Source organism: Strongyloides ratti, assembly GCF_001040885.1.
Source record: "Strongyloides ratti genome assembly S_ratti_ED321, chromosome : X".
NCBI lineage: Eukaryota > Metazoa > Nematoda > Chromadorea > Rhabditida > Strongyloididae > Strongyloides > Strongyloides ratti.
Window position 1 is genome coordinate 1,914,980 of NC_037309.1, and position 25,227 is coordinate 1,940,206.

The 25,227-nt window shown below is 19.4% G+C and overlaps 5 protein-coding genes across 5 annotated transcripts; 2 read left to right on the forward strand and 3 right to left on the reverse strand.

Moving 5' to 3' along the window:
* Positions 1 to 7,083: 7,083 nt before the first annotated feature.
* SRAE_X000040600 (Lysosomal protective protein) lies at positions 7,084 to 9,422 on the forward strand (the record flags this gene model as incomplete). The annotated part of the gene is made up of 3 exons (XM_024644747.1): positions 7,084 to 7,096; positions 7,966 to 8,681; positions 8,736 to 9,422. 3 exons carry the CDS (start codon positions 7,084 to 7,086, stop codon positions 9,420 to 9,422), a joined length of 1,416 nt encoding a protein of 471 aa, XP_024510275.1.
* A 4,760-nt stretch (positions 9,423 to 14,182) lies between these two features.
* Positions 14,183 to 14,584, reverse strand: SRAE_X000040700 (Hypothetical protein; the record flags this gene model as incomplete). Its single annotated transcript, XM_024644748.1, has 1 exon — positions 14,183 to 14,584. One exon carries the CDS (start codon positions 14,582 to 14,584, stop codon positions 14,183 to 14,185), a length of 402 nt encoding a protein of 133 aa, XP_024510276.1.
* A 2,155-nt stretch (positions 14,585 to 16,739) lies between these two features.
* SRAE_X000040800 (Low-density lipoprotein (LDL) receptor class A repeat-containing protein) lies at positions 16,740 to 17,201 on the forward strand (the record flags this gene model as incomplete). Its single annotated transcript, XM_024644749.1, has 2 exons — positions 16,740 to 17,092; positions 17,135 to 17,201. The coding sequence occupies 2 exons, from the start codon at positions 16,740 to 16,742 to the stop codon at positions 17,199 to 17,201; spliced, it is 420 nt and encodes a 139-aa protein (XP_024510277.1).
* Positions 17,202 to 18,253: 1,052 nt separating this feature from the next.
* On the reverse strand, positions 18,254 to 19,254 carry SRAE_X000040900 (Nematode cuticle collagen, N-terminal domain and Collagen triple helix repeat-containing protein; the record flags this gene model as incomplete). The annotated part of the gene is made up of 2 exons (XM_024644750.1): positions 18,254 to 19,027; positions 19,075 to 19,254. 2 exons carry the CDS (start codon positions 19,252 to 19,254, stop codon positions 18,254 to 18,256), a joined length of 954 nt encoding a protein of 317 aa, XP_024510278.1.
* Positions 19,255 to 20,204: 950 nt separating this feature from the next.
* SRAE_X000041000 (Sodium bicarbonate transporter-like protein 11) lies at positions 20,205 to 24,028 on the reverse strand (the record flags this gene model as incomplete). Its single annotated transcript, XM_024644752.1, has 7 exons — positions 20,205 to 20,268; positions 20,323 to 21,034; positions 21,090 to 21,303; positions 21,367 to 21,827; positions 21,878 to 22,611; positions 22,661 to 22,823; positions 22,969 to 24,028. 7 exons carry the CDS (start codon positions 24,026 to 24,028, stop codon positions 20,205 to 20,207), a joined length of 3,408 nt encoding a protein of 1,135 aa, XP_024510279.1.
* Between the last annotated feature and the right edge of the window lie 1,199 nt (positions 24,029 to 25,227).

Here is a 25,227-nt window from a genome sequence, read left to right on the forward strand (position 1 = left end):
AAAAGTAAAAAAAGCGTTCTTCGTTATCTTCTTTAAAACATGTGATAATAAAAAAGATAACCTTGAAAAGCAAAGATAATTTATGTATTAAAAATAAAACAAAAAGTTTGTTATGGCAATAGAAGTAACTTATTTCAATCACCTTACTAAAATCAAAATGATCAAAAATAGATAGTGGCAAAAAAATAACTTTTTTTTTTTCTTCTATATTTCTATTTAAAATTTGATAATTATATATCTTATTTTTACCCCCTATTTAATTATTATACAAATTTTTAATTTAAATAAAAATAATATTTACTCTATAGTATGTATAATAATAATAATAATAATATATATATACATATTTACAAAAAGCTTGTTATATTCACCTAAATGTAGTTTTAAGGAATTGATAAGAAAAGTAATATGGTGGTTAATATATGTTTTTATATTAATAAATGTAAAGGATATACCATTTTCATTCTTTTCCTCAACCAAAAGTGAAAGGAAGTATATTATAAAACTAAATGGATAAATGAAAAAGTGGTTTAAATTTATTTTGTTGAGAGGATCAACTTTTATCAACTGACATCCGGCAAAGGATATGTCAATTATGATAAAGGCACTTAGTTCTTAACACTTATCTCCATGTAACCACTCTTTTAAGCAATACAAGTTGACTAAAAGATAAAGAATAATAATAAATACAAATCAGTCTTTAAAATAAGATATGACGTAAGAAAATTTTTATTTATTAATTTTATTTTAGCATGATCTTACTATATAGATATACATTAATATTATAATATAATTTATATTTTTATATTTAAAATAATATATATATATATATATATATATAATATATAGATTATTTATGTATAATATAAATATAAAACAGTAACCGAAACAAGAAATATTATTTAAATTGAATGAGCTATAAAAGTGATTGTCATTGTATCAAAATTTTTGCAACAAAACATCTAATGGGTAAAGGAAAAATGCTTTAAACAAAATTTATTTTAATCATTAATTTAAAAAAGAAAAATAAATTAAAAATAATAAGTATAAGATATTTTAAAAACATGATTTTATTAATAAAATATTTACTCCATATATAGACTTTATATATAATAAAACTAAAGCAATTAATATTTACAAATAGATATTATTTAATTAGAAAAGATAGTTTTATTATTAATTATTTACTATTAAAATTCTAAACTAGGTATAATGTACTTTGGTATAAACATAACTTTTTCTTCTTTTAAATAAAATTATTCCAATACTACTCATATTACATTAACTTTCTTTTTTTTTTTTTTTCTTCTTAATTTATATTTACAAATTTAAAAAGTAATATAATAGTATAAAAAAAAAATTATATTATAAAATTTTACTATTTTAAATATATGAAACAAAAAAAAAAAAAATTTATTAATTAAATACAAGTGCATCAAATATTTTTTTTTCAATAATTTTTTAAAAAATCATTTTTAATAGTATATATTTTTACAATTTATTTTTATAATTGAAGACTTAAAATAATAAAAATAATAGAAAGAAAATTTAATATCTATTAATGTATTTAATGATACCTTTTTAAATGATTATTTATTAGTTATATTTTTATATACCTAATTTTTTATAGAAAAAAAAAAATTGTATACATATATAATTATATAAATATATTGAATTGTTAAAACAAACATTAAATCAGTTTATTGTAACAATTTAAAATATAATTCTTTATGAATAAAAATAGGAATATGAAAATTTAAATTAAATATAAACTAAATTAATTTGAGTAAATTAAAAGAGGTTGTGTTTTAGGACTTAGTGTATCATCAATTGAGACAATTAAAATTTGTACAACCATCCAAAATTTATATATAATATAAATACTTATATAAAATATTTCTGTCCTGATTGCCTCTGGGACCTTTGTATGGTGATATCAATATAATTTAGAAAACAAGAAAGGTTATTGTTAAATAATTATCTACTGTGTATTATATGTATTAATACAAGATATAAGTTAGGAGGTACAACGTAATGAAATGGTACTTATCTTCTTATAAATGCCTATTAAAACGGATGAAGATTCTTTTTCTTATATTAACTTTCTTTTTATTTATATTTTATAGAAAATTATTTTTGTTTTGTGTAGGTTAACTATATTGGTAAAAGAGATAATAAAAATGAATTACATGACAACATTTTATTGAAAGAATAATTTATTTTAAAAGTTAAATAAACTTCAGAATGTATTAAAAAGGAAGTGATAAGATAGAATATATGTAAAAGATAAGAGGATAGTCGGTGTTGTATGAAGAAGTGATACATTAAAATTGTAGCAGTTTAGATACTCATTTAAGGAAGATTAAAGACTCCTGTCACTTTTATAATGACAGTAATAACTATTGACTATAACTATTGTGATGATATCATTGAATTAATTTATTATAAATTATTATTATCACTAAATGCCAATTTTTAAGATGAAAGATGTTGGTTTCATGTTAATGAGATTTACGTAAAAGTTTAATATTTAAATATCTTTGATATATGCGCATAATTTGGATTGATAGTTAACATAATTAATGAGACTAGGATAGAAAATAGTGAGGTAATATTAATATATATATTTGTAGAAAATATTATTGTCATTCTCAAGATCAGTTTGTCTTTTATTATAGTTTTTAAAATAAATCTCATCTTGTTAGATTCTCACATAATAAATTATTTTAATTTATAATCAAATGAAAAAGATAAAAAGATATGCCTAGAGTAAATTTTAGTGAGACAATATAAATTAACTTAACAATTTAATATACTACAATATTGTAAAATATATATAAAAAAAAAGAAAAATTAAATAAAGAAAGTCGGCTTAATATCTTTGTTGGTAATATTATATAATTTATTACATATTTTATAAATGTATTTTTTTTTATCAAATAGAATCATGAATAAAATGATATTTAAAGACAATACATCATTATGATTCTTAAAAAAAAAGTTTATATTTGCATATAAATAATTAAATATAAATTTTGTTTAATAAGTACAAAATATGAAGAAATGTTATAAAAAGTATAAGAAGTTTTATTAAATTTCAAGTTTTAAATATAAGAAATGAGTTTTAAATAAGAATGTGGTAAATTTCTTAAACTACTATGGTAACCTTATCTTCACATAATCAGTTAAAATAAAGCACTGGTGTTTTATATCAGAAAGTATAATTGAATAATTTAGATTATATTTAGAATTGAAAAGTATAATGGCAATAATCATAAATGAGTTAAATATAATAATTTCTATAGCATAAATTCGAAAAGCAGCTGAAAAATAAGTTATAAAAAAATAAAGAAAAAAATATATATATATACCTATATATATATATTTTATGTATGAAATAGATTAATATATCCTAATTATTCCAATGAATTATTTCTACATATTTTTTACTTCTTAATTTTTATTCAATTAAATATATAATAAAGTAAAGTGGAGTTTCATATAAGGACACCCAAGAAAAAATTTATATCATAAAATAATAAGGTATTATGTCTTATGATAAAGACAAAAAAAAAAAAAAGAAATTTAATATACACAATTATATAATAAGTTATAAATTATAAAATTATTTGAAAGTTTTTACGAAGAAAAGAATGTTTAGAAATAATGTTAATTAATATAAAATATTTTTAACACAAATTAGATTTAAGAAATAAAAAAAAAAAATTTTACTATTAAATAATGCGCAATAATTAAAAAATTTTTCATTTATAATAAATTATATATATATATATATTTAAGTATCCATTTATAGATTTTTAAACCCCTAGCTTTTTATTTACACTAAATAAAAGAAGTATCTTTATTACCTTAATATGTATAATTTAAAAGTACATAGTAAGGGAAAATGATTGTGTAACTATTTTAAATGAAGAATTAATTTACCTTTTTATTGTTTTGATATAATCTTACAAATATGTAACAAATTAGTCAACTTTTCAAAACCATAAACCATTACATCAGTGGTTAGTTAAAGTGAAAAAATATATACATGATATATTTATATATTAAAGAACAATATAAAATTTGAAGGTAATTTAAACTATAGAGATATTGCTTTATGATAGATAAAAAGATGATCATTTAATAATAATTAAAACAAAAAAAATATATATATATTTGTAAAACTTGATTAAATGATAATTATATAAAATGAAATATTTAAGAAAAAAACTTTTTTTTTTAATTTTTTTTTTTTTTTACTTTACCGAATATCTAATTTCTTTTATTTTAAAATAATAATATTTTAATAATAATATATAAGTTTTGCTAATTTATTAATTAATTACGAGAATATATATATATATATATGTTATAAATTTTAATGGGTGTTTGCCTATTTAACTAACAAAAGTTAACAATTTTTTGATTGGATAAAATTTTTAAAATCAGGTTTAAGTAATAAAACAAATCTTTTCAAAAACGGATTTGTATTTATATATAAAAGCTATACACATATATATTTATATAGAATGATTAAATAAGTACAATGATGAGAATAATATTAGATATTATTTGAAGATAGTTATGGATAATTATATATAGAAGTTAAAAGCAGTAAAGTTGACATTTATAAAGTTGTAAAATTAATTAGTCTCTAATAATAATGTATTTTATATATATATAGATATGTATATATATATATGATAAATTTTTATACTTTAAAGCTTTAACTTTATTTATTTATATTTTATATATCTTTTAAATAATTGTAATATTTTCCCTATTTAATAAAATATATTTTAAAATATTAAAAAGGTATTAATCTTTTTAATGATGACTACTTTATAAGTGATAATTGATATGCTAAGGAAAAAGAAAACTTAAACAAAAAGAGGCTATTATTAATCATTAAATGAGGGCATTACGCAAACATAAACAATATAAAATAAAATTTTTTTTTTATTATAAATTATACCTTCTTTTAAAAGTACATAAGATAAAATAATAATATTAAAATCTTTTTTTTTATATAATTGAAAAAAAAAAACAAATAATCGAAAAACAAAACGGTATATTTGATAAAATATATAGTACAAAAGAAGTTGATTAATTGAATAATATTAAGATAATACAATATATAAAAGTAAAAATTTATTTGTATAATTTTTTTTTTCTATTAAAATGAATTGTTTTAATACTTTTCATCACTTTATACATCTAGTTATATTAAAATATATATTTTTGTTCCTTATTTTTGTATAAAAGAACAAATTTGTATATTACATAAAGATAATAATTAGCTAAATTAAAATAAAATTTATAAGATTTAATAACAATTAATTGCACAGTACCTTAATAAAATAAAATATTTAATGTATATATTTTGAATTTATTAATATTAAAATTTAATACATACAATTAATTACTAAATAAATTGTATGCTGATAAAATTAAACTTTTTTACATATTTCGTAGTATGATAAATAAAAAAAAATAATTATTTTTTAGAGGTAAATTTACTCAAAAATTAAATTCTACAATAAAAAAATAAATATTTTTTTTATTTTTAATATAATAATAAATATGTAAAGTAAGAAACTTTTACAATATTCTTTTTAAAATTATTAATATATTTAATCTTTACCATTATTATTAATATGATATTAATTAACATATCATATATGTATAAAAACATATATTTCACTTTTTTTTTTATTGTTTACATTAAAATTTATCATAACTATATAATAACATAAAAAAAAAGTTGTATATTTAAAAATTTATTTCTTATAAATATAATAATAAAATATTTTGGGTAAGCAATAAAAAATATACTATATATATGATCATGATGTTTCATGATAATATTATATAAAATATAAATAAAATCATATTAATAATTTTATGATAAATAATTATTGCGCAAAATTTGATTGTTTATAAAATGAATAATTAGGAAAAATTAATTATCTCTTCCCGTTCTTTAGAAAGAGGTGATTATACTTGTAGAAAATCTATAATATCTAAAGCAGATCCGGTAAGGTGATAAAAGAATCAAGGAGAAAAGAATATAATATAATTTAAATTAAAAATGAAAGTAACAATTAAGAAAATTTGTAAATATCAACATTTACATACTCATGTATCAAAGAAAATTGAATAATTCAAGTTATGTATATGAAAATGACATATGAAGGACAATGGCATTGATATATCGTTAAATATAAATATACTTGCTGCTAATAATTGTTTCGTCATCTCTTTTCAGGTTGGTGGATTAACGGTAAAAAGACTAATTTAATGAATACCGTTTTAAATATTTTTAATTTTTATTTTAAGAAACCACCTTGACAATGTGGTTTGACAACAAAAATGTAAAATCTTTTTTGTTAAGAACAAAAAGTATTTTAGCTTAGTTAAAAATAAATATGGCTTCAATTATTATAGTTTTATGGTATTGCATTATATATATATAAAAAAAAAATAGAAAACTATTTAAAATAAAAAAATAAAATAAAAATAATAACATAATTATATTACAAAAATAGTTGTGTGAATCTCATAAAATATATTTTGATCACTTCATAAATGTGAGAATATTACTTGTTACATAACTAAAATAAATTGTTAATTAAGCATTTTAATGTACTATTTAATTAAAATTAATATTATTATTATGTTAAAATAAAGTTAAATTTTTAAACCATTAATAGGTATACTTAATATCATATAAATAAATCTTTTTTAAGATTAACATTGTATCAATTTAGATATCTAATTCCAACATATTGCTATTCAATATATAATACTCCTTTTTCAAGATTATTGTTAAAATATAATGTAAAGTAATGATGAACCTAGGATAATTACATGTAGGGAACAATATCAGTTTCATTTTACAAGTGTCTTATAAATACGACTAATACTGTTATTTTATATTTTCAAATTTATTAATTAATCTAAAACTTTTATTATTGTTTTTAATACTTGTAAATCTATACTTCTATAAGAAATAAAGAAATAAAATATGAAATGTATAATAGAAATAATAAATGAATCACATACAACATTGTCTTTAATATGATTAATATTTGTAAGAAATGGGATTTTAAAGTGAACCAAAAAAAAAAATTAAAATAATATAATTTATTAACAATGTATATATACATATATAGTTAATAATCATTTATAAAAATATGTTATTATTAATATGATATAAAAAAAAATGTATATAATTTATACTAACAATATCCTTTTTTATACATATATATATATAAAAAACTTTTTATCTTCCTTTAACTTTCAATTTTTATATTTCCGAAATAAAAAGAAATTTCACACAAAAAAATTTCTTTATTTTCTATGGATAATAGAAATTAATTTGAATGTTAAGTTATAAATACATATATAACAACAAGAACAATGTATTATAATGGATAGACATTTGTTTTAGAAAGTTTAAACAATTGATGTAAGCACAATACATACAATGTAAATTATATACCTTTCATCCATAAAACAAAGATTTGACGTAACTTTGAAACATTGTTTTTGGCATAAATGTTCTTAGGATGACAATCCCAGCAATACAATACATCTAATCTATTGTTTTCTTTTATATTATTATAAAAATTATAAAAAAAAAAATTAAAAAAAAAGTCTAAATAATATATATTTTAAAACAAAACATTCTAACTTTTTTTTTTTATTTTAAATAATAATCTTTTAATCATTAATTTATATTTTCATCATCTTACCTTACACATCAAATATAATTTACATTCTTATCAAATTACACTTTTTAATAATATTTTAATATTGTTCTTATCATTTATTAAAATATAGTTTTATATAATAATAATTTATTAATTTAATCAGTCTACTACATATTAAGAAAAATGAAAATTTTTATTATTTTTAATTTTTTTTTATTATTTTTTATTATATTATTGTCATCTTCAGCACCTGATTCAGATTTAGTTACTAATGTTCCAGGAATTAATTTTAAACCTAATTTTAAACATTATTCAGGATTTTTAAAAGCATCAGATAAAAAATATTTTCATTATTGGTATACAGAATCACAATATAAACCTCAAACTGCTCCATTTATATTATGGTTAACTGGTGGACCTGGTTGTTCAAGTATTGGTGCATTAATTGAAGAATTAGGACCATTTCATGTTAGTAACTATGGCGAAACTGTTTATGAAAATCCATATAGTTGGAATAAAATAGGAAATGTATTATTTTTATCATCACCAGCTGGTGTTGGATATTCATTTGCAACTGATGGTAATATAACAACAAATGATGATCAAGTTGCTAAAGATAATTATAATGCACTTATATATTTTTTAAAATATAAATTTCCTGAACTTCAAGGTAGAGATTTTTATATAACAGGTGAATCATATGGTGGTGTTTATATTCCAACACTTGCATCTTTGATAGTTGATGATACTTCTGGTATTATAAATTTTAAAGGGATGGCAATTGGAAATGGTATGTATAATTTTCCTAATAATTATAATACTATGGTTTCTCTTTTTTATTATCGAGGATTTATGAGACAACAATTATATGATAAAGTTATTAATGAATGTTGTAATGGAAATCCATATAATTGTGATTATTTTTCACTTTTAAAGAAACCTGGTAGTGAATGTAGAATGTTGGTAAGATTATTTAAAGTTTATAATATATTTTTTTTATGGTTTCATTTATTTTAGATATTATATCAATTAAACTCAGCAAATGCTTTAAATACATATAATAATTATTACCAATGTTATACAGATTCATCAACAGGTCTAAGAAAACAATTTATTGAAAGGCAATTTTTAAGAATGATTGGTATAAGTGAAAAAGAATATTTATCAACATTATCCTCAACTTATCCATTACCATTATGCGCTCAAACTAATAATACAGAATATTATATGAATAGAAACGATGTTAGAAATGCATTAAATATTCCTTCAATATTACCATATTGGACAGATTGTAGTGACTCTGTAGGTGCTTCTTATCAAATTACTCATTATGATATGACACCAGAATTTGTTAAGATTTTAAAATCTAAAAAACGAATTTTGATATATAATGGTGATGTTGATTCAGCATGTAATGTGATAATGAATGAGCAATTTATTAATAATCTTAATTTAACTGTAATTGGAAGTGACAAACTTGTAACATCTAATTGGTACTATGCAAATGATATACCTAATGTTGCTGGTAATTATATTAAATATCAAGAAGGTTTAGATTTTCTAACTGTTCATGGTTCAGGACATTTTGTGCCAACTGATAAACCAAGAGAAGCATTGCAAATGTTATATAATTTCATTTATCAAAATGATTACTCAAATTCTGTTCCATTTAGTACATCAAAACAACCACAATTAGATTCTTAAGTAGTTAGTTATTTAATACTTTATACGTCAATTATACAATAATTTTATCTATTTAAAAACAAGAGTTTTTTTTTATATTACATAAAAAAAAATATGATATTTAAACCATATTTTTTATTAAAGTTTAAAAAACTTAAGCTTATAAAAAAATATGAACTTTTAAAATATTTTATAGTAAACTTTTAATAAAAATATTTGCCATTTAAAATAATTTGATAGGTAAAAGTAGAGAACAAAATATGTGAAAAACATAAACTTTAAAATATAAAATTATTAATTATAATCTTGAAATTTTTTTTGTAAACATAATATAACTGTAATTTTGTTATATGATGTAAAATTATTATTTATAAAATATTGATTTAAATGTTTAATAAAATAATATACATTTTTTTTTATCATTACAAATAATTGATTTTCAATATATAATTTACTTTTACTTTTATTTAAAATAAAATAAAATAATCTTAACATCACGTAAGTTTTTTAATCAAAATTTATCACGCTTAAAAATTTTAAAATAAATGAATATATATTTAATTCATATTTATTCAGTAAAATTATTTTTGACAATGTTTTTTAATAAAACATTATTTCAAGTAATTTATAAGTATTATTTAAATGAAGGTATTGGAAGAAATATTTCATAACTTGAAAATGGTACTACTAAAATATTAGCATATTTTATTAATTATTTAAAAAAAATTAACATATTACTGGAAATGTTATATACTAATAATTGTTGAATGTTTAATAGAATTTTTCAATTAAATTTATTTAATTAAAACAAAAAAATTACTTTCATTTCTAAAACAGATAATTAATTGTTAAGATAACCATAAGAAATACTTTTTAAATCCCATATAATTAATTATGTAATTGATGATTAAAGAACTTTGATTGAAACGATTAATTAATTCTTACTTTTATTGCATCGAAACAGCAAAAATGTTTTATCTATGTAAAATAAAATTAATACTTAAAAATGGTTTTGTATACTAAATTATACATAAAATTTAAATAATCATTAACAAATAAAATTAATTTGTTTTTTTATATATATCTTTAAAAAAAAATTTAACAAGAATAGAAATATTCATAAATATTAATATTAATTTTTTTCTAAAAACACATAAAATATTTAAATCGGATTAAAATATATTGTTTTATAAATAAAAAAAAAAGGTTATAATGAGTTTATATATTTAAACTTACAAAATAAATTTGCGTAACAGAAACACAAAACAAAAAATCTTAAGTGATTTATATTATAAAGAAAATTATGTATAATTAATTTACATATCTTTAATTTTTGTTTAATTTTTAAATCTTCTTAATCAATATAATTAAAAAATAAAAAGAGTTTTTTATCCATAAAATGTTTTATTAATTCAAAAAAAAAAATTGAAAAAAAATGAATTTCATAAATAAATAATTTATCATATTATTAATGTCTATCTAAGATATAAATGTCATAATTAAAAATAATTTGCTTTAAACTATCAAATTACATATATAGTTTATATTTGTTATAGATATTATTATTTTTTACCACCACGCATGAATATGCCTTGACGTACAATTTAAAATTATAATTTTCATTAAATTGTTTTTTATAAAAGACATTGTATTGTTGACTTTTTTTTTCAAATATTTTAAATTTAAATATAAATGTAATGCGAAATAAATATATTTATTATCTTATTAATATTTTAAATATAAAATAAAATTTATGATAATTAAATAAATTAAAGATATAAAATAATGGATTGTCATAAGTATCTATTTAATGTATCTTCAAATTGTTTGCTGTTTTTTTTTATATTAATGAATAAATGAAGAAAATGTACTTAAAAACATAATTAATATATATAAAAAAGATAGATTAAATATTTTGTATAAGAGTTAAAATAAAAGTGCTAATGTAGTGAAATAAAAAAGTATTGTTTTTGATTTTATTAACTTTAAGCATTTTATTAAAATAATTATATTAATACAAAAAATTATAAATCATTCTATATTAAACTAATTGTTTAACAAATATGTTATTTTAATAAAAGGAAATAGAGTAAATTTAAAACCTAATATTTATAAAAAAAATATAGGGATAATATAATTTTATATAATATATTTTATTAATAATTGATTTAAAAATTTTTTAAAATTATCTTTTATATATTTTAAGAATAAATAATACACAATATGTAAAATTTAAAGTTTCTTAAATAATACAAAGTAAATTGATATTATTAACTTTAAAAATTGTATTTTGTTGTTTTTAAAAAATTATATCTTTTAAAGTATTTATTTTGCAATACTTTTAATTAAGAAGCTAACATTAAAAGACTTTGAATGAATCAGTTGTATTTACATAAAGTTAATATAATTTTTTAAAATATGTTTCATTGTAAAACAAAAAAAATATATATACCTCATTTAAAACTATGAAGAGTTACAAAAAATAAATAGATTTTCATCAACTTTTATTATTAAAAATTTTCAATGCTAATTTAAAAGTATTATTCAATTTTAAGAAAAAATTTATTACCTTATTTTTTAATGATACAGTTTCATTTGATATAAAATGAAAAACTTTTACCAAACTACGTAAGAAAAAAATGATTTTTCATCTTTCATCTTACTATTATACTTGGTTTTTATTTTATTAAACATCTTTTCTTATTATATAATTAACATTTTTCATATTATGTTGTTTATAATACAATGAAAATTATTACAATTAAAGTAAATATTTATAATTTTTGATTATTTTAAAAAAAAAAGTTTCTTTTTAAATAATTTATTGTAAATTTAATATATTAATTATTAGTATTTAGCAATCACTTTATAGGTTATTATAATATTTATAATTAGAAATCAAATTAAAATAATAATGTTGCTCACCTAGACAGTATAGTAATATATTTGATAAACAATTACTTATAATTAATAAGATTATTTTTAAATTTCTAGATTTAATTTAATATGTAGTAAAAAGATTACATTCAAAAATATTTAGTTTATTAAATTCTATAATTAAAAATAGCATTAATTTTGATGTAGATACATTTATCTTATACTATAAAATTGTATTTTACAATTAAAAAATTTAGATTATTTTATATAGATTAATTATATAAATATCTAACTAAAGGGTTTATTTTTAAAAATTATTTGATATTAAGTAAAATTCTATTTATACCACCAATAACTTTTTGTCATATTCAAAATAAAACATGTCAAAATATCACATTATTTGTAATTTCAATATTTTAAATATTTTTAATTAAAAAGATTATAAATATAGATAAAATTTGTCAACTAATATAATAATTATTTAAAATTAATTGTCTTTACTTTTTAAAATCAACCTTTTGTATTAACTACAATTTATCATACTTCAACAAATTTAAAAAAAAAAAAAGAATAGAAGTAATATTGTAAATTAAATTTAAAATTTTTAAATTGTATAAGACTATAGTTATTTAATAAGCAATAATCTATTAAGTATTAATTTATGTTTACAAACCAGGAAAATATAAATTCTATTAATTTCATAAATAAATCATTTTATTCATTATCTTTTCTTTATATCATTACTACATAAAATTTATTCCTGTTTATTTGAATTTATACAAAGTTCCATACACTGATTGTTTGTTTTGTTAAAATGTAAAACTTTATATAATAGTGATTGAGGGGTTGAATGTCTATCACCTAATAATTTTAAAAATATTCATTATTTTGACTGATAACTAGAAACATCACAAAAATAAATACTATAAATGTACTTTTTTTTAAAGTTAATAATTTGGTTATAAATTGTAATCTATTATATAAAAGTGTTCACATATTTAAACAGTTGAATCTCTAAAAAACAATTAATATACTCAAAAGTTCATAGTTTTATCACAATTATTTTCAATATATTCATCAACAATGTTTGAGAAAAATAATTTATAATAATTTCTTTTTTAATGATTGTTATTCAATTGATAAAAAGTTCAAATTTTTCATAGTCAACACAATGTATACGTATGAAAAATCATTTAATAGAATTTATAATTAAATTTAATAAAAAGTAATATGAATTTTTAAAAATCTTTAAATACTCCAATATTAATTATTTAAAGTATTTTTTAATTTAACAAAAATATCGTATACTGACAAAGGTATTAAAAATTATATTAACACGTTACAGAATTTCAAAACAGAATTTTGTTTAAATTCAAATGTATAACAGATTGATTGTGATATAGAAGAATAATTTTTTTTTTAAATTATTATTTTTAACATTTATTTATTTTAAATATGTTTTAAATAAATAAAAGAAAAAATGGAAAAAAACATCATATAAAGATCAAAATTTGTTGAAATATTTTTAAAATCAAAATTTTTTATTCCTAAAATTATATTCTGAGAAACACACATTTTTATAATTACAACTAAATCTTAATCTCATAAAATGACATTTGTTTAACTTACTTATAAAATATATTTTTTTAGTTTTTAATAAATCATAATTGTTAGAAATTATTTTTTTTAAATCATCTGAAAAAGTACAAATAATTAATGTAAAATAAAAAAAAATTTATTTTAAAAAGTAGTAATAAATGTTATATATTCAAGACAAAAAAAAATAATTAATTTTATAAAGTACTTTATATCTTGAATGTTTATAAACACTTTTTAAAAATTTTTTTCCTATATATAATAAATTTTTCAATTAAAATAATTGATTATTGAATTGACAGTAAAAATTATTCTAAATCTTCGTCACTATAACTACCTTCTTCATATGATGGGCTATAATCATCAGTATCATCTTGTTCTGAATCTTCGTTGCTAAGATCATCTTCATCAAATAAAAATTCACCAGCATAATTTTCACAATCTTTACATTCTTCTGAATCATCTTCACTGTAAGTATCTTCGTCATCTTCCATATCTTCATCATAAACATTATCGTCATTTGGTTCTAATTCTTCAGCATCATAATCATCATCAAGTTGTTTTAGTTCTACATAATCTCCTAGATCTTTATCTTCTTGGCTATCAGATTCACTACTTAATTCATAACTGTCGTCTAAGTCGTAGTATTGAGCTAGATTACCACTTAATAAAGCAATAACAAAAATAAGAAGAATTAAAAATTTATTCATTGTAGTTTGAAGAAATGTTTTATGATTTATCTTTTTAAAATTTTACTTTTTATAATCTTTTGAACATGAACGGAAAATGACTTTTTTGTTTTTTAAGAATAAAAATATTTAAACAATATCACTATTATTTATTTATTTTCCGGATATTAGTTTTTTAAATATAAAAATATTTAATTTTACAAATTTGCAAAACTTATACAATTATTTTTGAGAATAAACTTTTTTTGTTATTTACGAAAAATTTTTAAAAACATATTTTTAATGGATAAAAAAAAGTTCATGAATAATAATAAAAATTACAATTAAAAAAATATGCTTGTTTTAATAATAAAATTTGATAATATAACAATAACTACTTATTAATGTACAAATATTTTATTATATTATAAAAATTAATTTAAATAACAATAAATACTGCTTAAATCAAAATTTTTATTTTATTTTACAGCAAGTTAATTGAAGCATTTAATTATTAAAAATATTATATATTTTAAATAACCATTTTTTTTGATAAATATATATTAATAATTAAACTCATATTGCTATTTCTTAACTATAATTTTTTTATTTAGATAAATTTAAACAATTTTCTCTATTTTTATAAACATTTATAACCAAAATTCTTAATTTTTCTTATTTTTACTTTCTTTGACTAAACATCAACAAATATTAACTTCTTTAAATTATATCTTGAATTAAAATGTAAAACATAATATTGACTTTTTAAATATCCATTTGTTGATTATTAATAAATATATGAAATGGAAACAAAAATTTTTATTAGTTTTATTATTACTTAATGAAATAGAAATGTTTTATTCCAGAAATTTACACTTTTCTTTTAATAGCAAAAATATAAAACTGCTTATCTGCTTTACACAATGTTATTCCCTCATTATATTTCTATTTGCTTCTTTTAAAATCCTAATAGGTATAATGAAAAAAGATTAATTACAGAAAAAGATATAAAAATAAATATAGATAAAAATATATAAAATATTTCTTGCTATGGTATCTTGAAACAATTAAAGTTATCCTAAATTAAAAAGTTTTATCTTTTTTTTTAAATTATTTGATATACAAAAATTGTCAATGTTTCTTTTAATAATTTCAAATAAATTAAAACTAGTGTTAAACAATTTTTATATGAAATATCAACAAAACAAAAAAATGTGCATTCTCAAGCAATAACAATTTATAAGATAATGCAATTGTTTGAGAATACCTATTTTTCATGATGTTAAAGTTTAGAATATGAAAATAAAATATATTAATTTAAAAAAAATAGAAAATTTTGAATACTTCAATTTTATAATTAATATTTCATTAGTTATCCAATCTTTTTAAACCAAATAAAAATTCATATGATATTTATTTTATTCATCCAATAACTTATATATTTAAAATACTAAACACTGTAATAAAAATAAATTAAATTTTAATATTTTTACTACAATATGAATAAAAAGAAAAAAAAAATTATTTTTATAATTATTTGTTAATTAAAATTCTAAATTCATCTTTATCCAATATTAATAATATTTAAATAGATATTATGAAAAATATTAATATTACCGAATATTCTTATTCAATTTCAATATTTTTATATTTTATTTAATTAAAATAAATTTTTTTTTTTGCTTTATTTTTAAAAAGAGTCTATTTTAATTATTTATAATATTATAAATTTTCACTGAAAACCAATGTTTATATAATCAATAGAAAAAGATTTTTTCTTAAAATAGTAAATAAATATAAAAAAAAAGATAGTAAAAAGCACTTGTTATATAATACAATAAACTAATGCCTTTATACATATAAACATTATCAACATAGGGTATTTAATTGAAATGAAAATTTTGAATGACATTTGTGATATTTTATAAATAGTTTTAAAATAAAAATATTTTTACATAAATAAGCTATTTCTCATTAAAAAACTATTATCATTAATTTTGTTAAATACTCTATTGTGAAAATGATTATTTTATGGAAATTACTCTTAATACCATTTCTATTTTCAATTAATTTATTCAATTTAATGGCCAATGAAATTAACTCTATTAAAGTAAATTACTATGATAAAAAAAGAAATATTGTTAATGATAATAAAAATATATTAAATGATATATACCTAACCACAAAACATTACACCATGTATGATTATAATGATGATAAGAATAATTATTCACCTTATTATAATGATATTGAAGAAAAAACAACTCAAAAAATAAGTAAAGTTTTATGTAATACATATGAAGAAATTGCATGTGAAGGAGGATATGAATGTATTAAAAAAGAGTTTATGTGTGATGGAAGGTATGATTGTTATGATAAATCTGATGAATCTCCTGATATATGTTTTTTTCAAAAAATTAATTCATATCAAGAAAATAGAGGAAGATTTCGTCCTTCAACTTCTCAATGTCCTAAAACTTGGTTTTTTTGTAGAGATGGGTATAAATGTATAGAACCAATAGCAGTTTGTGATGGTTACAATGATTGTAGGTAGGTTTAAATGTATTAGTAATTAAGTGTAGCATTTTTCAGAGATGGATCAGATGAATCTTCTTTTTGTCATTATTTAAACATAGTTCGTAAAAAAACAGAACAATAGTTCATGGAGACAATAAAAAAAAATTATTTTTTCCTACTTTAAATATTTAAAATTTCATAAAATAAAAAATATTCTTATTAGTTTTTGTATACTAAATTTTTTTTTTAATTTTATTAATTGTTTATATATTAAAATATCAAGATCATTCTTAAAATTTACATTATCAGTATTTTAATAACGATAAAGTAAATTTAGCAAGATAATGTATATAGCATTACCATTTTATTTTCTAAAAGTTTTATTTTATAATCATTCAAAATAAAATTAAATTTATAAAATTTTTTTAATTAAAATACATTTATGTTTCAAATAATGTTTAAAAAGAGTACTTTCAATATTCTTCAACATTACAATTAAAGTAAGTAGCAATGGAATAGAAATAAAATGACTACAAATTTTATAAACATTACGTAAATATAAATATTTAAAATTAAAAACAATATATATTTAAATATTATACATTCATATTTCAAAAATATATCATTAATAATCTAAGCATAAAAAAAAATAAAAGATATTTTTTTAAAAATATTCTTAATAATAAAAAAGTTATTTCATTTAAACTTTGAAAACTTTATTTACACGTTTAGGATATATTCATTAGCAATAACATTTTAACTAACAAAATAAAAGTTTTAATATTGAATTTTGAAACTTATTAATATTTATTTAAGTGTCAATTGTAATAAACATGATTGAAGCTGTATTTATAAAATAAGCTTTATACTATAGTTTAAATTTTTTATCACTCATAATGTAAAATATTTTTTAATGTGATTTTTTTTTCAAACATAAGCATATCATATTAAAAACAATAATATTAAAACTATTTACATATCATATTTATTATTAAGAAATTATTTTTTTTTAAATAATAATATATATATACAAATCAAAAATAGTTTTTTAAAAGTATTATTACTTTTAATATTTAAAAATATTTTGATTTTTTGAGCAACAAATATGGAAACTTATAGTTCTCAAATATTTGGGATAGTTAAATATATATATATACATATATATATTTATTTGTTACATAATTGAATTAAAATTTAGTATCCTGGAGCTGTACGTGGTGGACTACAATGATTACAATTTCCTCTTTCTCCTGGAATTCCTTTTTCTCCTAGTAATCCAGGACGTCCTGGTTTGCCATCTGGTCCTGGTGAACCATTATCTCCTTTTGGACCAGGTTGTCCTGGTTGACCAGGACGACCAGGTGTTCCTGGGTTTCCAGGTAAACCTTTTGGTCCTTTTTCTCCTGGAGGTCCTGGACGTCCAGGCTTGCTTTCCATTTGAATTAAATCACCAGGTTTACCAGGTTGACCAGGTATACCAGGTTCTCCTGGTGGTCCTGGAGGTCCAGCTGGTCCAGCAGGTCCTGGAGGACCAATTAATCCATTACCTCCTTCATAACCAGGATCTCCTGGTGGTCCTGGTTCACCTTTATCACCTGGTTCTCCAGGTAGACCGGGAGAAGCTTCTGGACAATCAAAGCACCAATCTTCATTTTTATTACCATGATCATTTTGATTATCATCTTCTCCTGGTTTTCCATCTTGTCCAGGAGCACCATCATTACCATCAATACCATCTTTACCATCACTTCCTTTTTCACCAGGTGGTCCAAAACCACATCCACAACAATTTTCCATTTCTCTTGTTTCTTGTCTAACAGCTCCAGTTGGTGGAAAATATGGATTATTGTTAACAACAGGTATAGCTGGATAAATGCCACTATTATGAGGAGAACGTTTTATTCTTTGATTATTTCCTTTTTTTACGTAAACTTGTAATACTTGTTTCCATAATGAACTTGTCTTGGACTTAAAAATAAAAATAAATTATTAAAAAAAAAGATATAATATCTTACTCTACAAAAACCGACTTCATTTTCAAGCATCGTTTGCACATGCTGCATATAATTATATATCATAGAAATTGAGAAAAGGCAAATAATAGCAGCAACTGTAGATAATGTAACTCCAATAAAAGCAAACTTTCTAAGGGTTTCCACCTGTTTTTGTTTCTCCAATATAATATTGGATGACATTTCTATAAAAATGAATTCAGATAATATTTTTTATTATATGTGAAAGAAAAAAAATAATAAAATAATTTTCTTTACCTATTATATATTTTTTTTTATAAATTGGTTTTATTAATGATGATATATTAATTTGATAATATTCTAAAATAATTTAAAAAACAATGTTAATTAACATATAAAAAAAAATAAAAATATTGGATGAAATATTGTATTTATAATTAATATTTCAAAATAATTAATGTAACTTTTTAACTATTTTTAATACAAAAAAAAACGTGAATTAATTTATTTTTTACTTTAATTATTTATTAAAATTATTATTAACATAAAAAAAACCATATTAATAATTATTTAAGAAAAGTGAGGAAATAATGTATATGTATAATTTTATTGTTTATGATAGAAATAACGGACATTAAAAAACAATATTACCTGATTTGATCAATTGAAATATCTTGTTTTGGATCATTTTACAAAAAATTTATATATTATTTATTAATATATATTAATATAGGAAAAAAATGTTGCTTATATGAGGATATAAGAAAGGTTTTATTTATTATAATCCTGTTTTTTTTTTTATAAATTATTATCATACATTAGACCATATCACTTTTCATAGTGTATATTTTTAAACTATAATTTTTTTAGATCATATGTAGATAAGATAAGAAAAATATAATATTTTTTTTTACTAATTAATTATTTTTGTAATCCTTTTTTTTGTGGTTTCATAAAATGTAATTCATTAAAAGTAAACAATTTATAATTATATAATTTTATAAATTTTAATAAAATATTTTTTTTTATCATAATACTTTTTTATTTTTCAGCAAATGTTTTTATAACAATGAATTTTTATAAAATGTTTAGCTAAAGCAATTTTTTTTTATTATGATTTATAATTGTTTTACTGATTTGATCTGTTCTTTCTTTTAATTTTATTAAACGCTTTAATGCCTTCCATCCAACGCGTCTAAATATTTATAATCTATGAGACGAGGTATTAATGTATGTCTAAAAAAAAAATTAAATTAAATTAAAATTATATATAAAATAAAAATTTCTTACCGAATTGGCAAAAAGAAGAAACAAACGATTGGGAACACCATCTCAATAAAAGGATACGGACTAAAACCAATTGCGCAAAGTAGAACTAATTGTGCCAGCTGACAAGCTGTAAATAAATGAACTTTTCTTTGAGGAACTCTTCTAATATAATGAGTTGGTGGGTAAGCTTGTTGCTCTGTAATAAGAAGAAGTAATCTTTCAAACATTTCATTTCCAGTTAACGAAGTTAATGCCATATATAAAAATAATCCATGAAGTACAGAGGTTGGAATTAATTGTAATGGGAATGGTATTAATGTAAAAGTTGAAATTAATATCAAGATATGAGCAATTAAAGATGATATTCTTGTTTCACGAACATTCATTATAACTTCATGAACATGACCTTGAGCTACTCTTTCTTCAACATCAGCTAAAGCTCTTATATGAAGTGGTGAATGTGGTAATGCACCATGCATCCATGGTAAACCAAATATTGATAAGAAGCAATTTAAAATTGCCACAACAAAAAGATCAAGATGTAATGCAGTCCCTTTCTTTAATTTATTTTGGGAATTATTAACAATTGCACTTGTTATATTTTGATCCATAAAAAATAAAAATGAAAGAGAAAATCCTAAAAGTGCGCTAACTAAATAGGCTTGCCATGGTAATGAAAATAAATCAGCAACTTCCAATAATTTAACATCATTTCTAAGATCAAACATATCTTCTAAAAAAAGAAAAAAAAAGGTTAATAAATTAAAATAATATAATTATTTCCTTACTATGAATCTCACTGAAACAATAAGCGCCAGCAAATGACATAATAAGTACACTAGCTGGTAATGCATAATCAGCAAGCCATTCACGTCTTGATCTTGTTAGATAGGGAGTTTTTCTGAAATTATAAAGAAATAACCCTAACCAAAGAGTACCAAACATGAGAAGCATATACAAAATTGATGTGTCTCTATTACAAGCACCACCCACTGTTTGTAACTAAAATATAAAAAAAAATTTTTTTTAATATAATATAACAAAAAAATAAAATAAAAAACTTACAGTTTCATTTGCCATTGTAAAATTAGTAACAGCGTCTTTAAAAGTCATGTTTGTGACATTTGCAAATCTTTCAAGTAGTGTTGTCTTTTCCCGTATTATCTCAAAATTTTGATCACAACCCTGATAATATTTTGTAAAACTCGTATGCATTGCTCTAACACTTTCTACTGTGAAAGCTATAGCTATAAACAATGAGAACATTTCTTCAGCTGATCTTGTAGCAAGTTTCATTAAACTGCATAATTCTGTTGAAGCGTATATTATCAAAAAAATTTGACACCATAAACCAACACACGCATACATAGCAAAAAAGTCATAACCTAAATCTTGCGATATTCTGTAAATTACTTTTATATATATTGCTAATGGTACTGTTGTTAGTAGTATAATCATTGGTTGACCACCAAATATTGCAAAAAATATTCCACCAATTGCCTGAGCAAATATTACTTTTCTTACATCTAAAAAAATAGAAATTATTTTTTAATTTTTAATAAAGTTTTTAACATACTAATTCCTCCTCCTGTATTATCATCATTAAGAACACCAAATGCTATTGCAGGTAAAATACATGCAAAATATAGAAAAATAACTGAACTAATTAATTTTTGCATTGTTCTATGGCCTGTAAATCCATCAACATAATCAGAAGTATAATGTTTCCATCTTCTTTTAAAATCTTCTATTAAACCTCTAAATGGATACCATCTACCAGGACCAAACATTATTTCAACTAATTGTTCTTTAGCCTGTGATAAATGAATTGATGTTTTTCTTTCTCTCCATTGATTTTGTTCCATAGCTAATTCTTTAGCTGCTTGAAGTAATGTACTTCTAAATTGTTCAACTGTTTGAGCCATTACTAAACGTTGCCTAATATCCATATCAGCAAACAGTGTAGCAAATGTTCGTGTTGTTTCAAGGGCTGTTTTAGTTCCTTTTGCTCTAGAAGGTGCTATTACAATTATGATAAACCTTAAATCTTGCATTGTTCTTCCTAAATTTGTTGGATGTGATAATCTGGCAATAGCGACATGTCTATGCTGAACAGTATTCAGCATGCATAAGGCACATATCCATGTTTGATCATAATCAAATGTACCACCAACTGTACCAGTCGTACAAATACTTTGAACAGTTCTACTTAATATATGAAATTGATTTCCAGCATCTTGAGTAAATAAAACAGAACGTACTTGTTCACTTGTAAACTCTGGTTCCTGAATATCCATTTCATGTATAATTCTAAAAATAATATATTATATTAAAAAAAAAATTAATTTTAATCAATTACTTTGCAAATATCTCTTCTAATGATGTTTCTTGAAGATCTAATAAAAGAACTGATTTATTAAGCAAATGATCAATATCCATTGTTGCTCTAATTTCAGAACCAAAATCTTTCATTGGAATTTTTTCATGTTTTGCATACATTAGTGTAACATTTTCATATTCATCTAAAAAAAATAAATTAATAAATTTTAAATTAATAATAATTTTTTATATAAATTTTTTAATATATTTTGTTATCTTTTTAATAAAAAAAAAATATCTAAAACTATAAGAATAAAAATTTAATTTTATAATAATCATTTTACAAACCAGCATTACTCCACGACATTGTCTCCAAAGGAGGAGTGTCATTTTCCAAATCAAATATTTCATTTAAATTGACATTAGATTCATATTGACTATTTGAGTGTGTCTCACTCCTATTACTAATACAATATGAATTATCAGTATTTTTTGATTTAGCAAAAAAATTAGTAAATGTATCATTCCCCTCTAATAATGATTTCATTGACATCCATGAAACACGTTTAGTAAGGAAACCTTTTCCAGAAACTTTATCAACTCCATTAATTTTTAAAGTTGTATCAATTTTATCTTTTTTTTTATCTTTAATTGTTATATTTTGTAAACCTATACTGTTAATATCACTAATAATAATTTTATCATTATCTGTATCTGAACATTTTAAAAGAGGTTGAGATGCCCGACGATCAATGGTTTTGATAGGACGTAAACCAAGAGTATTATTAAAAGCTGAAGTATGCATAGATTTTCTACGACAACTTTTAGAATAACCACAATTATATTGTGATAATGTATTATTACTTGGTGATGGTTCACGTAACATTGGTCGACAAATAATTCCTCCTGAATTTAATAAACTAGAAGGTCTTCTTATTGAATTCTTTTCATCATAAATTTCAAAAGATTTTTCACTATTATATAATAAATCTTTATCATCTATTGAATTATTATCTATATTAAATTTTGAAACCTGAGGGGTTGTTGAAGCCGATTTAGTTAATGTAGTCTCAGTTTTTGGATTATTTTTTGAAACTACTAGCGCAGAACTAGAACTATAACGTATAAATAGTTTTTTTTTTGTTGGTGGTTTTTGAGAAACTATTAAATTTGCCGATTCAGATGTGGTATCTTTTATCAATGAGGATATATTTCCCGTTACATTTTTCTCAATAATATTGGTAGGATTAGATGTATTTTCAGAACTTCTATTTGGTTTAGATGTTGTTGTTATGGAAACAACATCAGTTTTTTGTGGATCAGTGGATACAATTACTTGGACTTGCGGAATATTAGAGATATTATTTTTAGAACCCTTCGTTTGGTTTTCAGGAGAATTACCAAACATAATGATAATTATTTATTTATAGCATCAAAAAAATAAAATAAAATAAGATAAAAAAATTTTGATAAAAAATATTTGAAACTGATTATTTGTTAGGAAAATAATTATAATATCATATATACCATATTATTATTTTTATTATAAATAAATTTAATATACATATAGCTTTTAAAATATATGTATCATGTATAAACTAACTATATCTATAAAACGTATGTTTATTTAAATTAATAACAAATAAATGAATATAAATATATAGTAATATAAATTTCAATAAAAATTTTTTTTAAAAAAAAATTATAAAAAAAAAATACTATAAATAAATTTTTATATAATGATGACATATGATATTTAAAAAAAGAAGATAAAAGAACATTAGTTTATCTAAAAATATCAAATAGGGTATAATTTTTACTTTTTAAAGAAAGTTTAGTTCTTTTCTTAGACATCAACAAAATCACATAGTATAATACTTTTTTAAAATGCAACTTTAAAAATTGAACAAAACATTTTGGTTGAAATAAAATATTTAGTTATTTGGTTGAATAGAGAAATGATATAAAAAAGTTTGCAACAATATCATCAGATACAATATATTTTGAAGCGCTCAAAGAATAAGTAAATTAGATATGTGATGAAATTAGGACAATCATATAACAATATAAGCACTATTTTTGTTAATTTAACAATTTATATACTAAAAAAATAATAGTATAATTTTTTTAAGCTTATTAATTAAATAAAAAAAAAATAAAATATGATCGGGTTGTTAAATTTTTTCTAGTTTAAAAAATATTTATATATATATATACATATATAGAAAAAACTATATATTTTTTATAAAAAAAAATTTTAAAAATGTAGTTGTATAATATATTTAGTCAGTTAACAGTAATTAGTCAATTTAACTAAAAAGTTTATCCATTATTATGGAAAACTTTTATATTACCGATGCTTTAACTTTTTCTACTTTTTCATGTCTTTCAATATCAAAAGATTTTGTTGCATTTACCCTCATAAACATAAAATATTGCTATTTTTAAACTATTTTTGTTGGGGCTCTTTTACAATCCAAATGCCTATTCATAAATATATATATATATATATATATATCTTTGTGGATATATCACAATAAAAGACTACTCTATGTAAAGGGATTAGAAAAAGTACTATAGCATACAATTAGTTTAATACTTTAAATG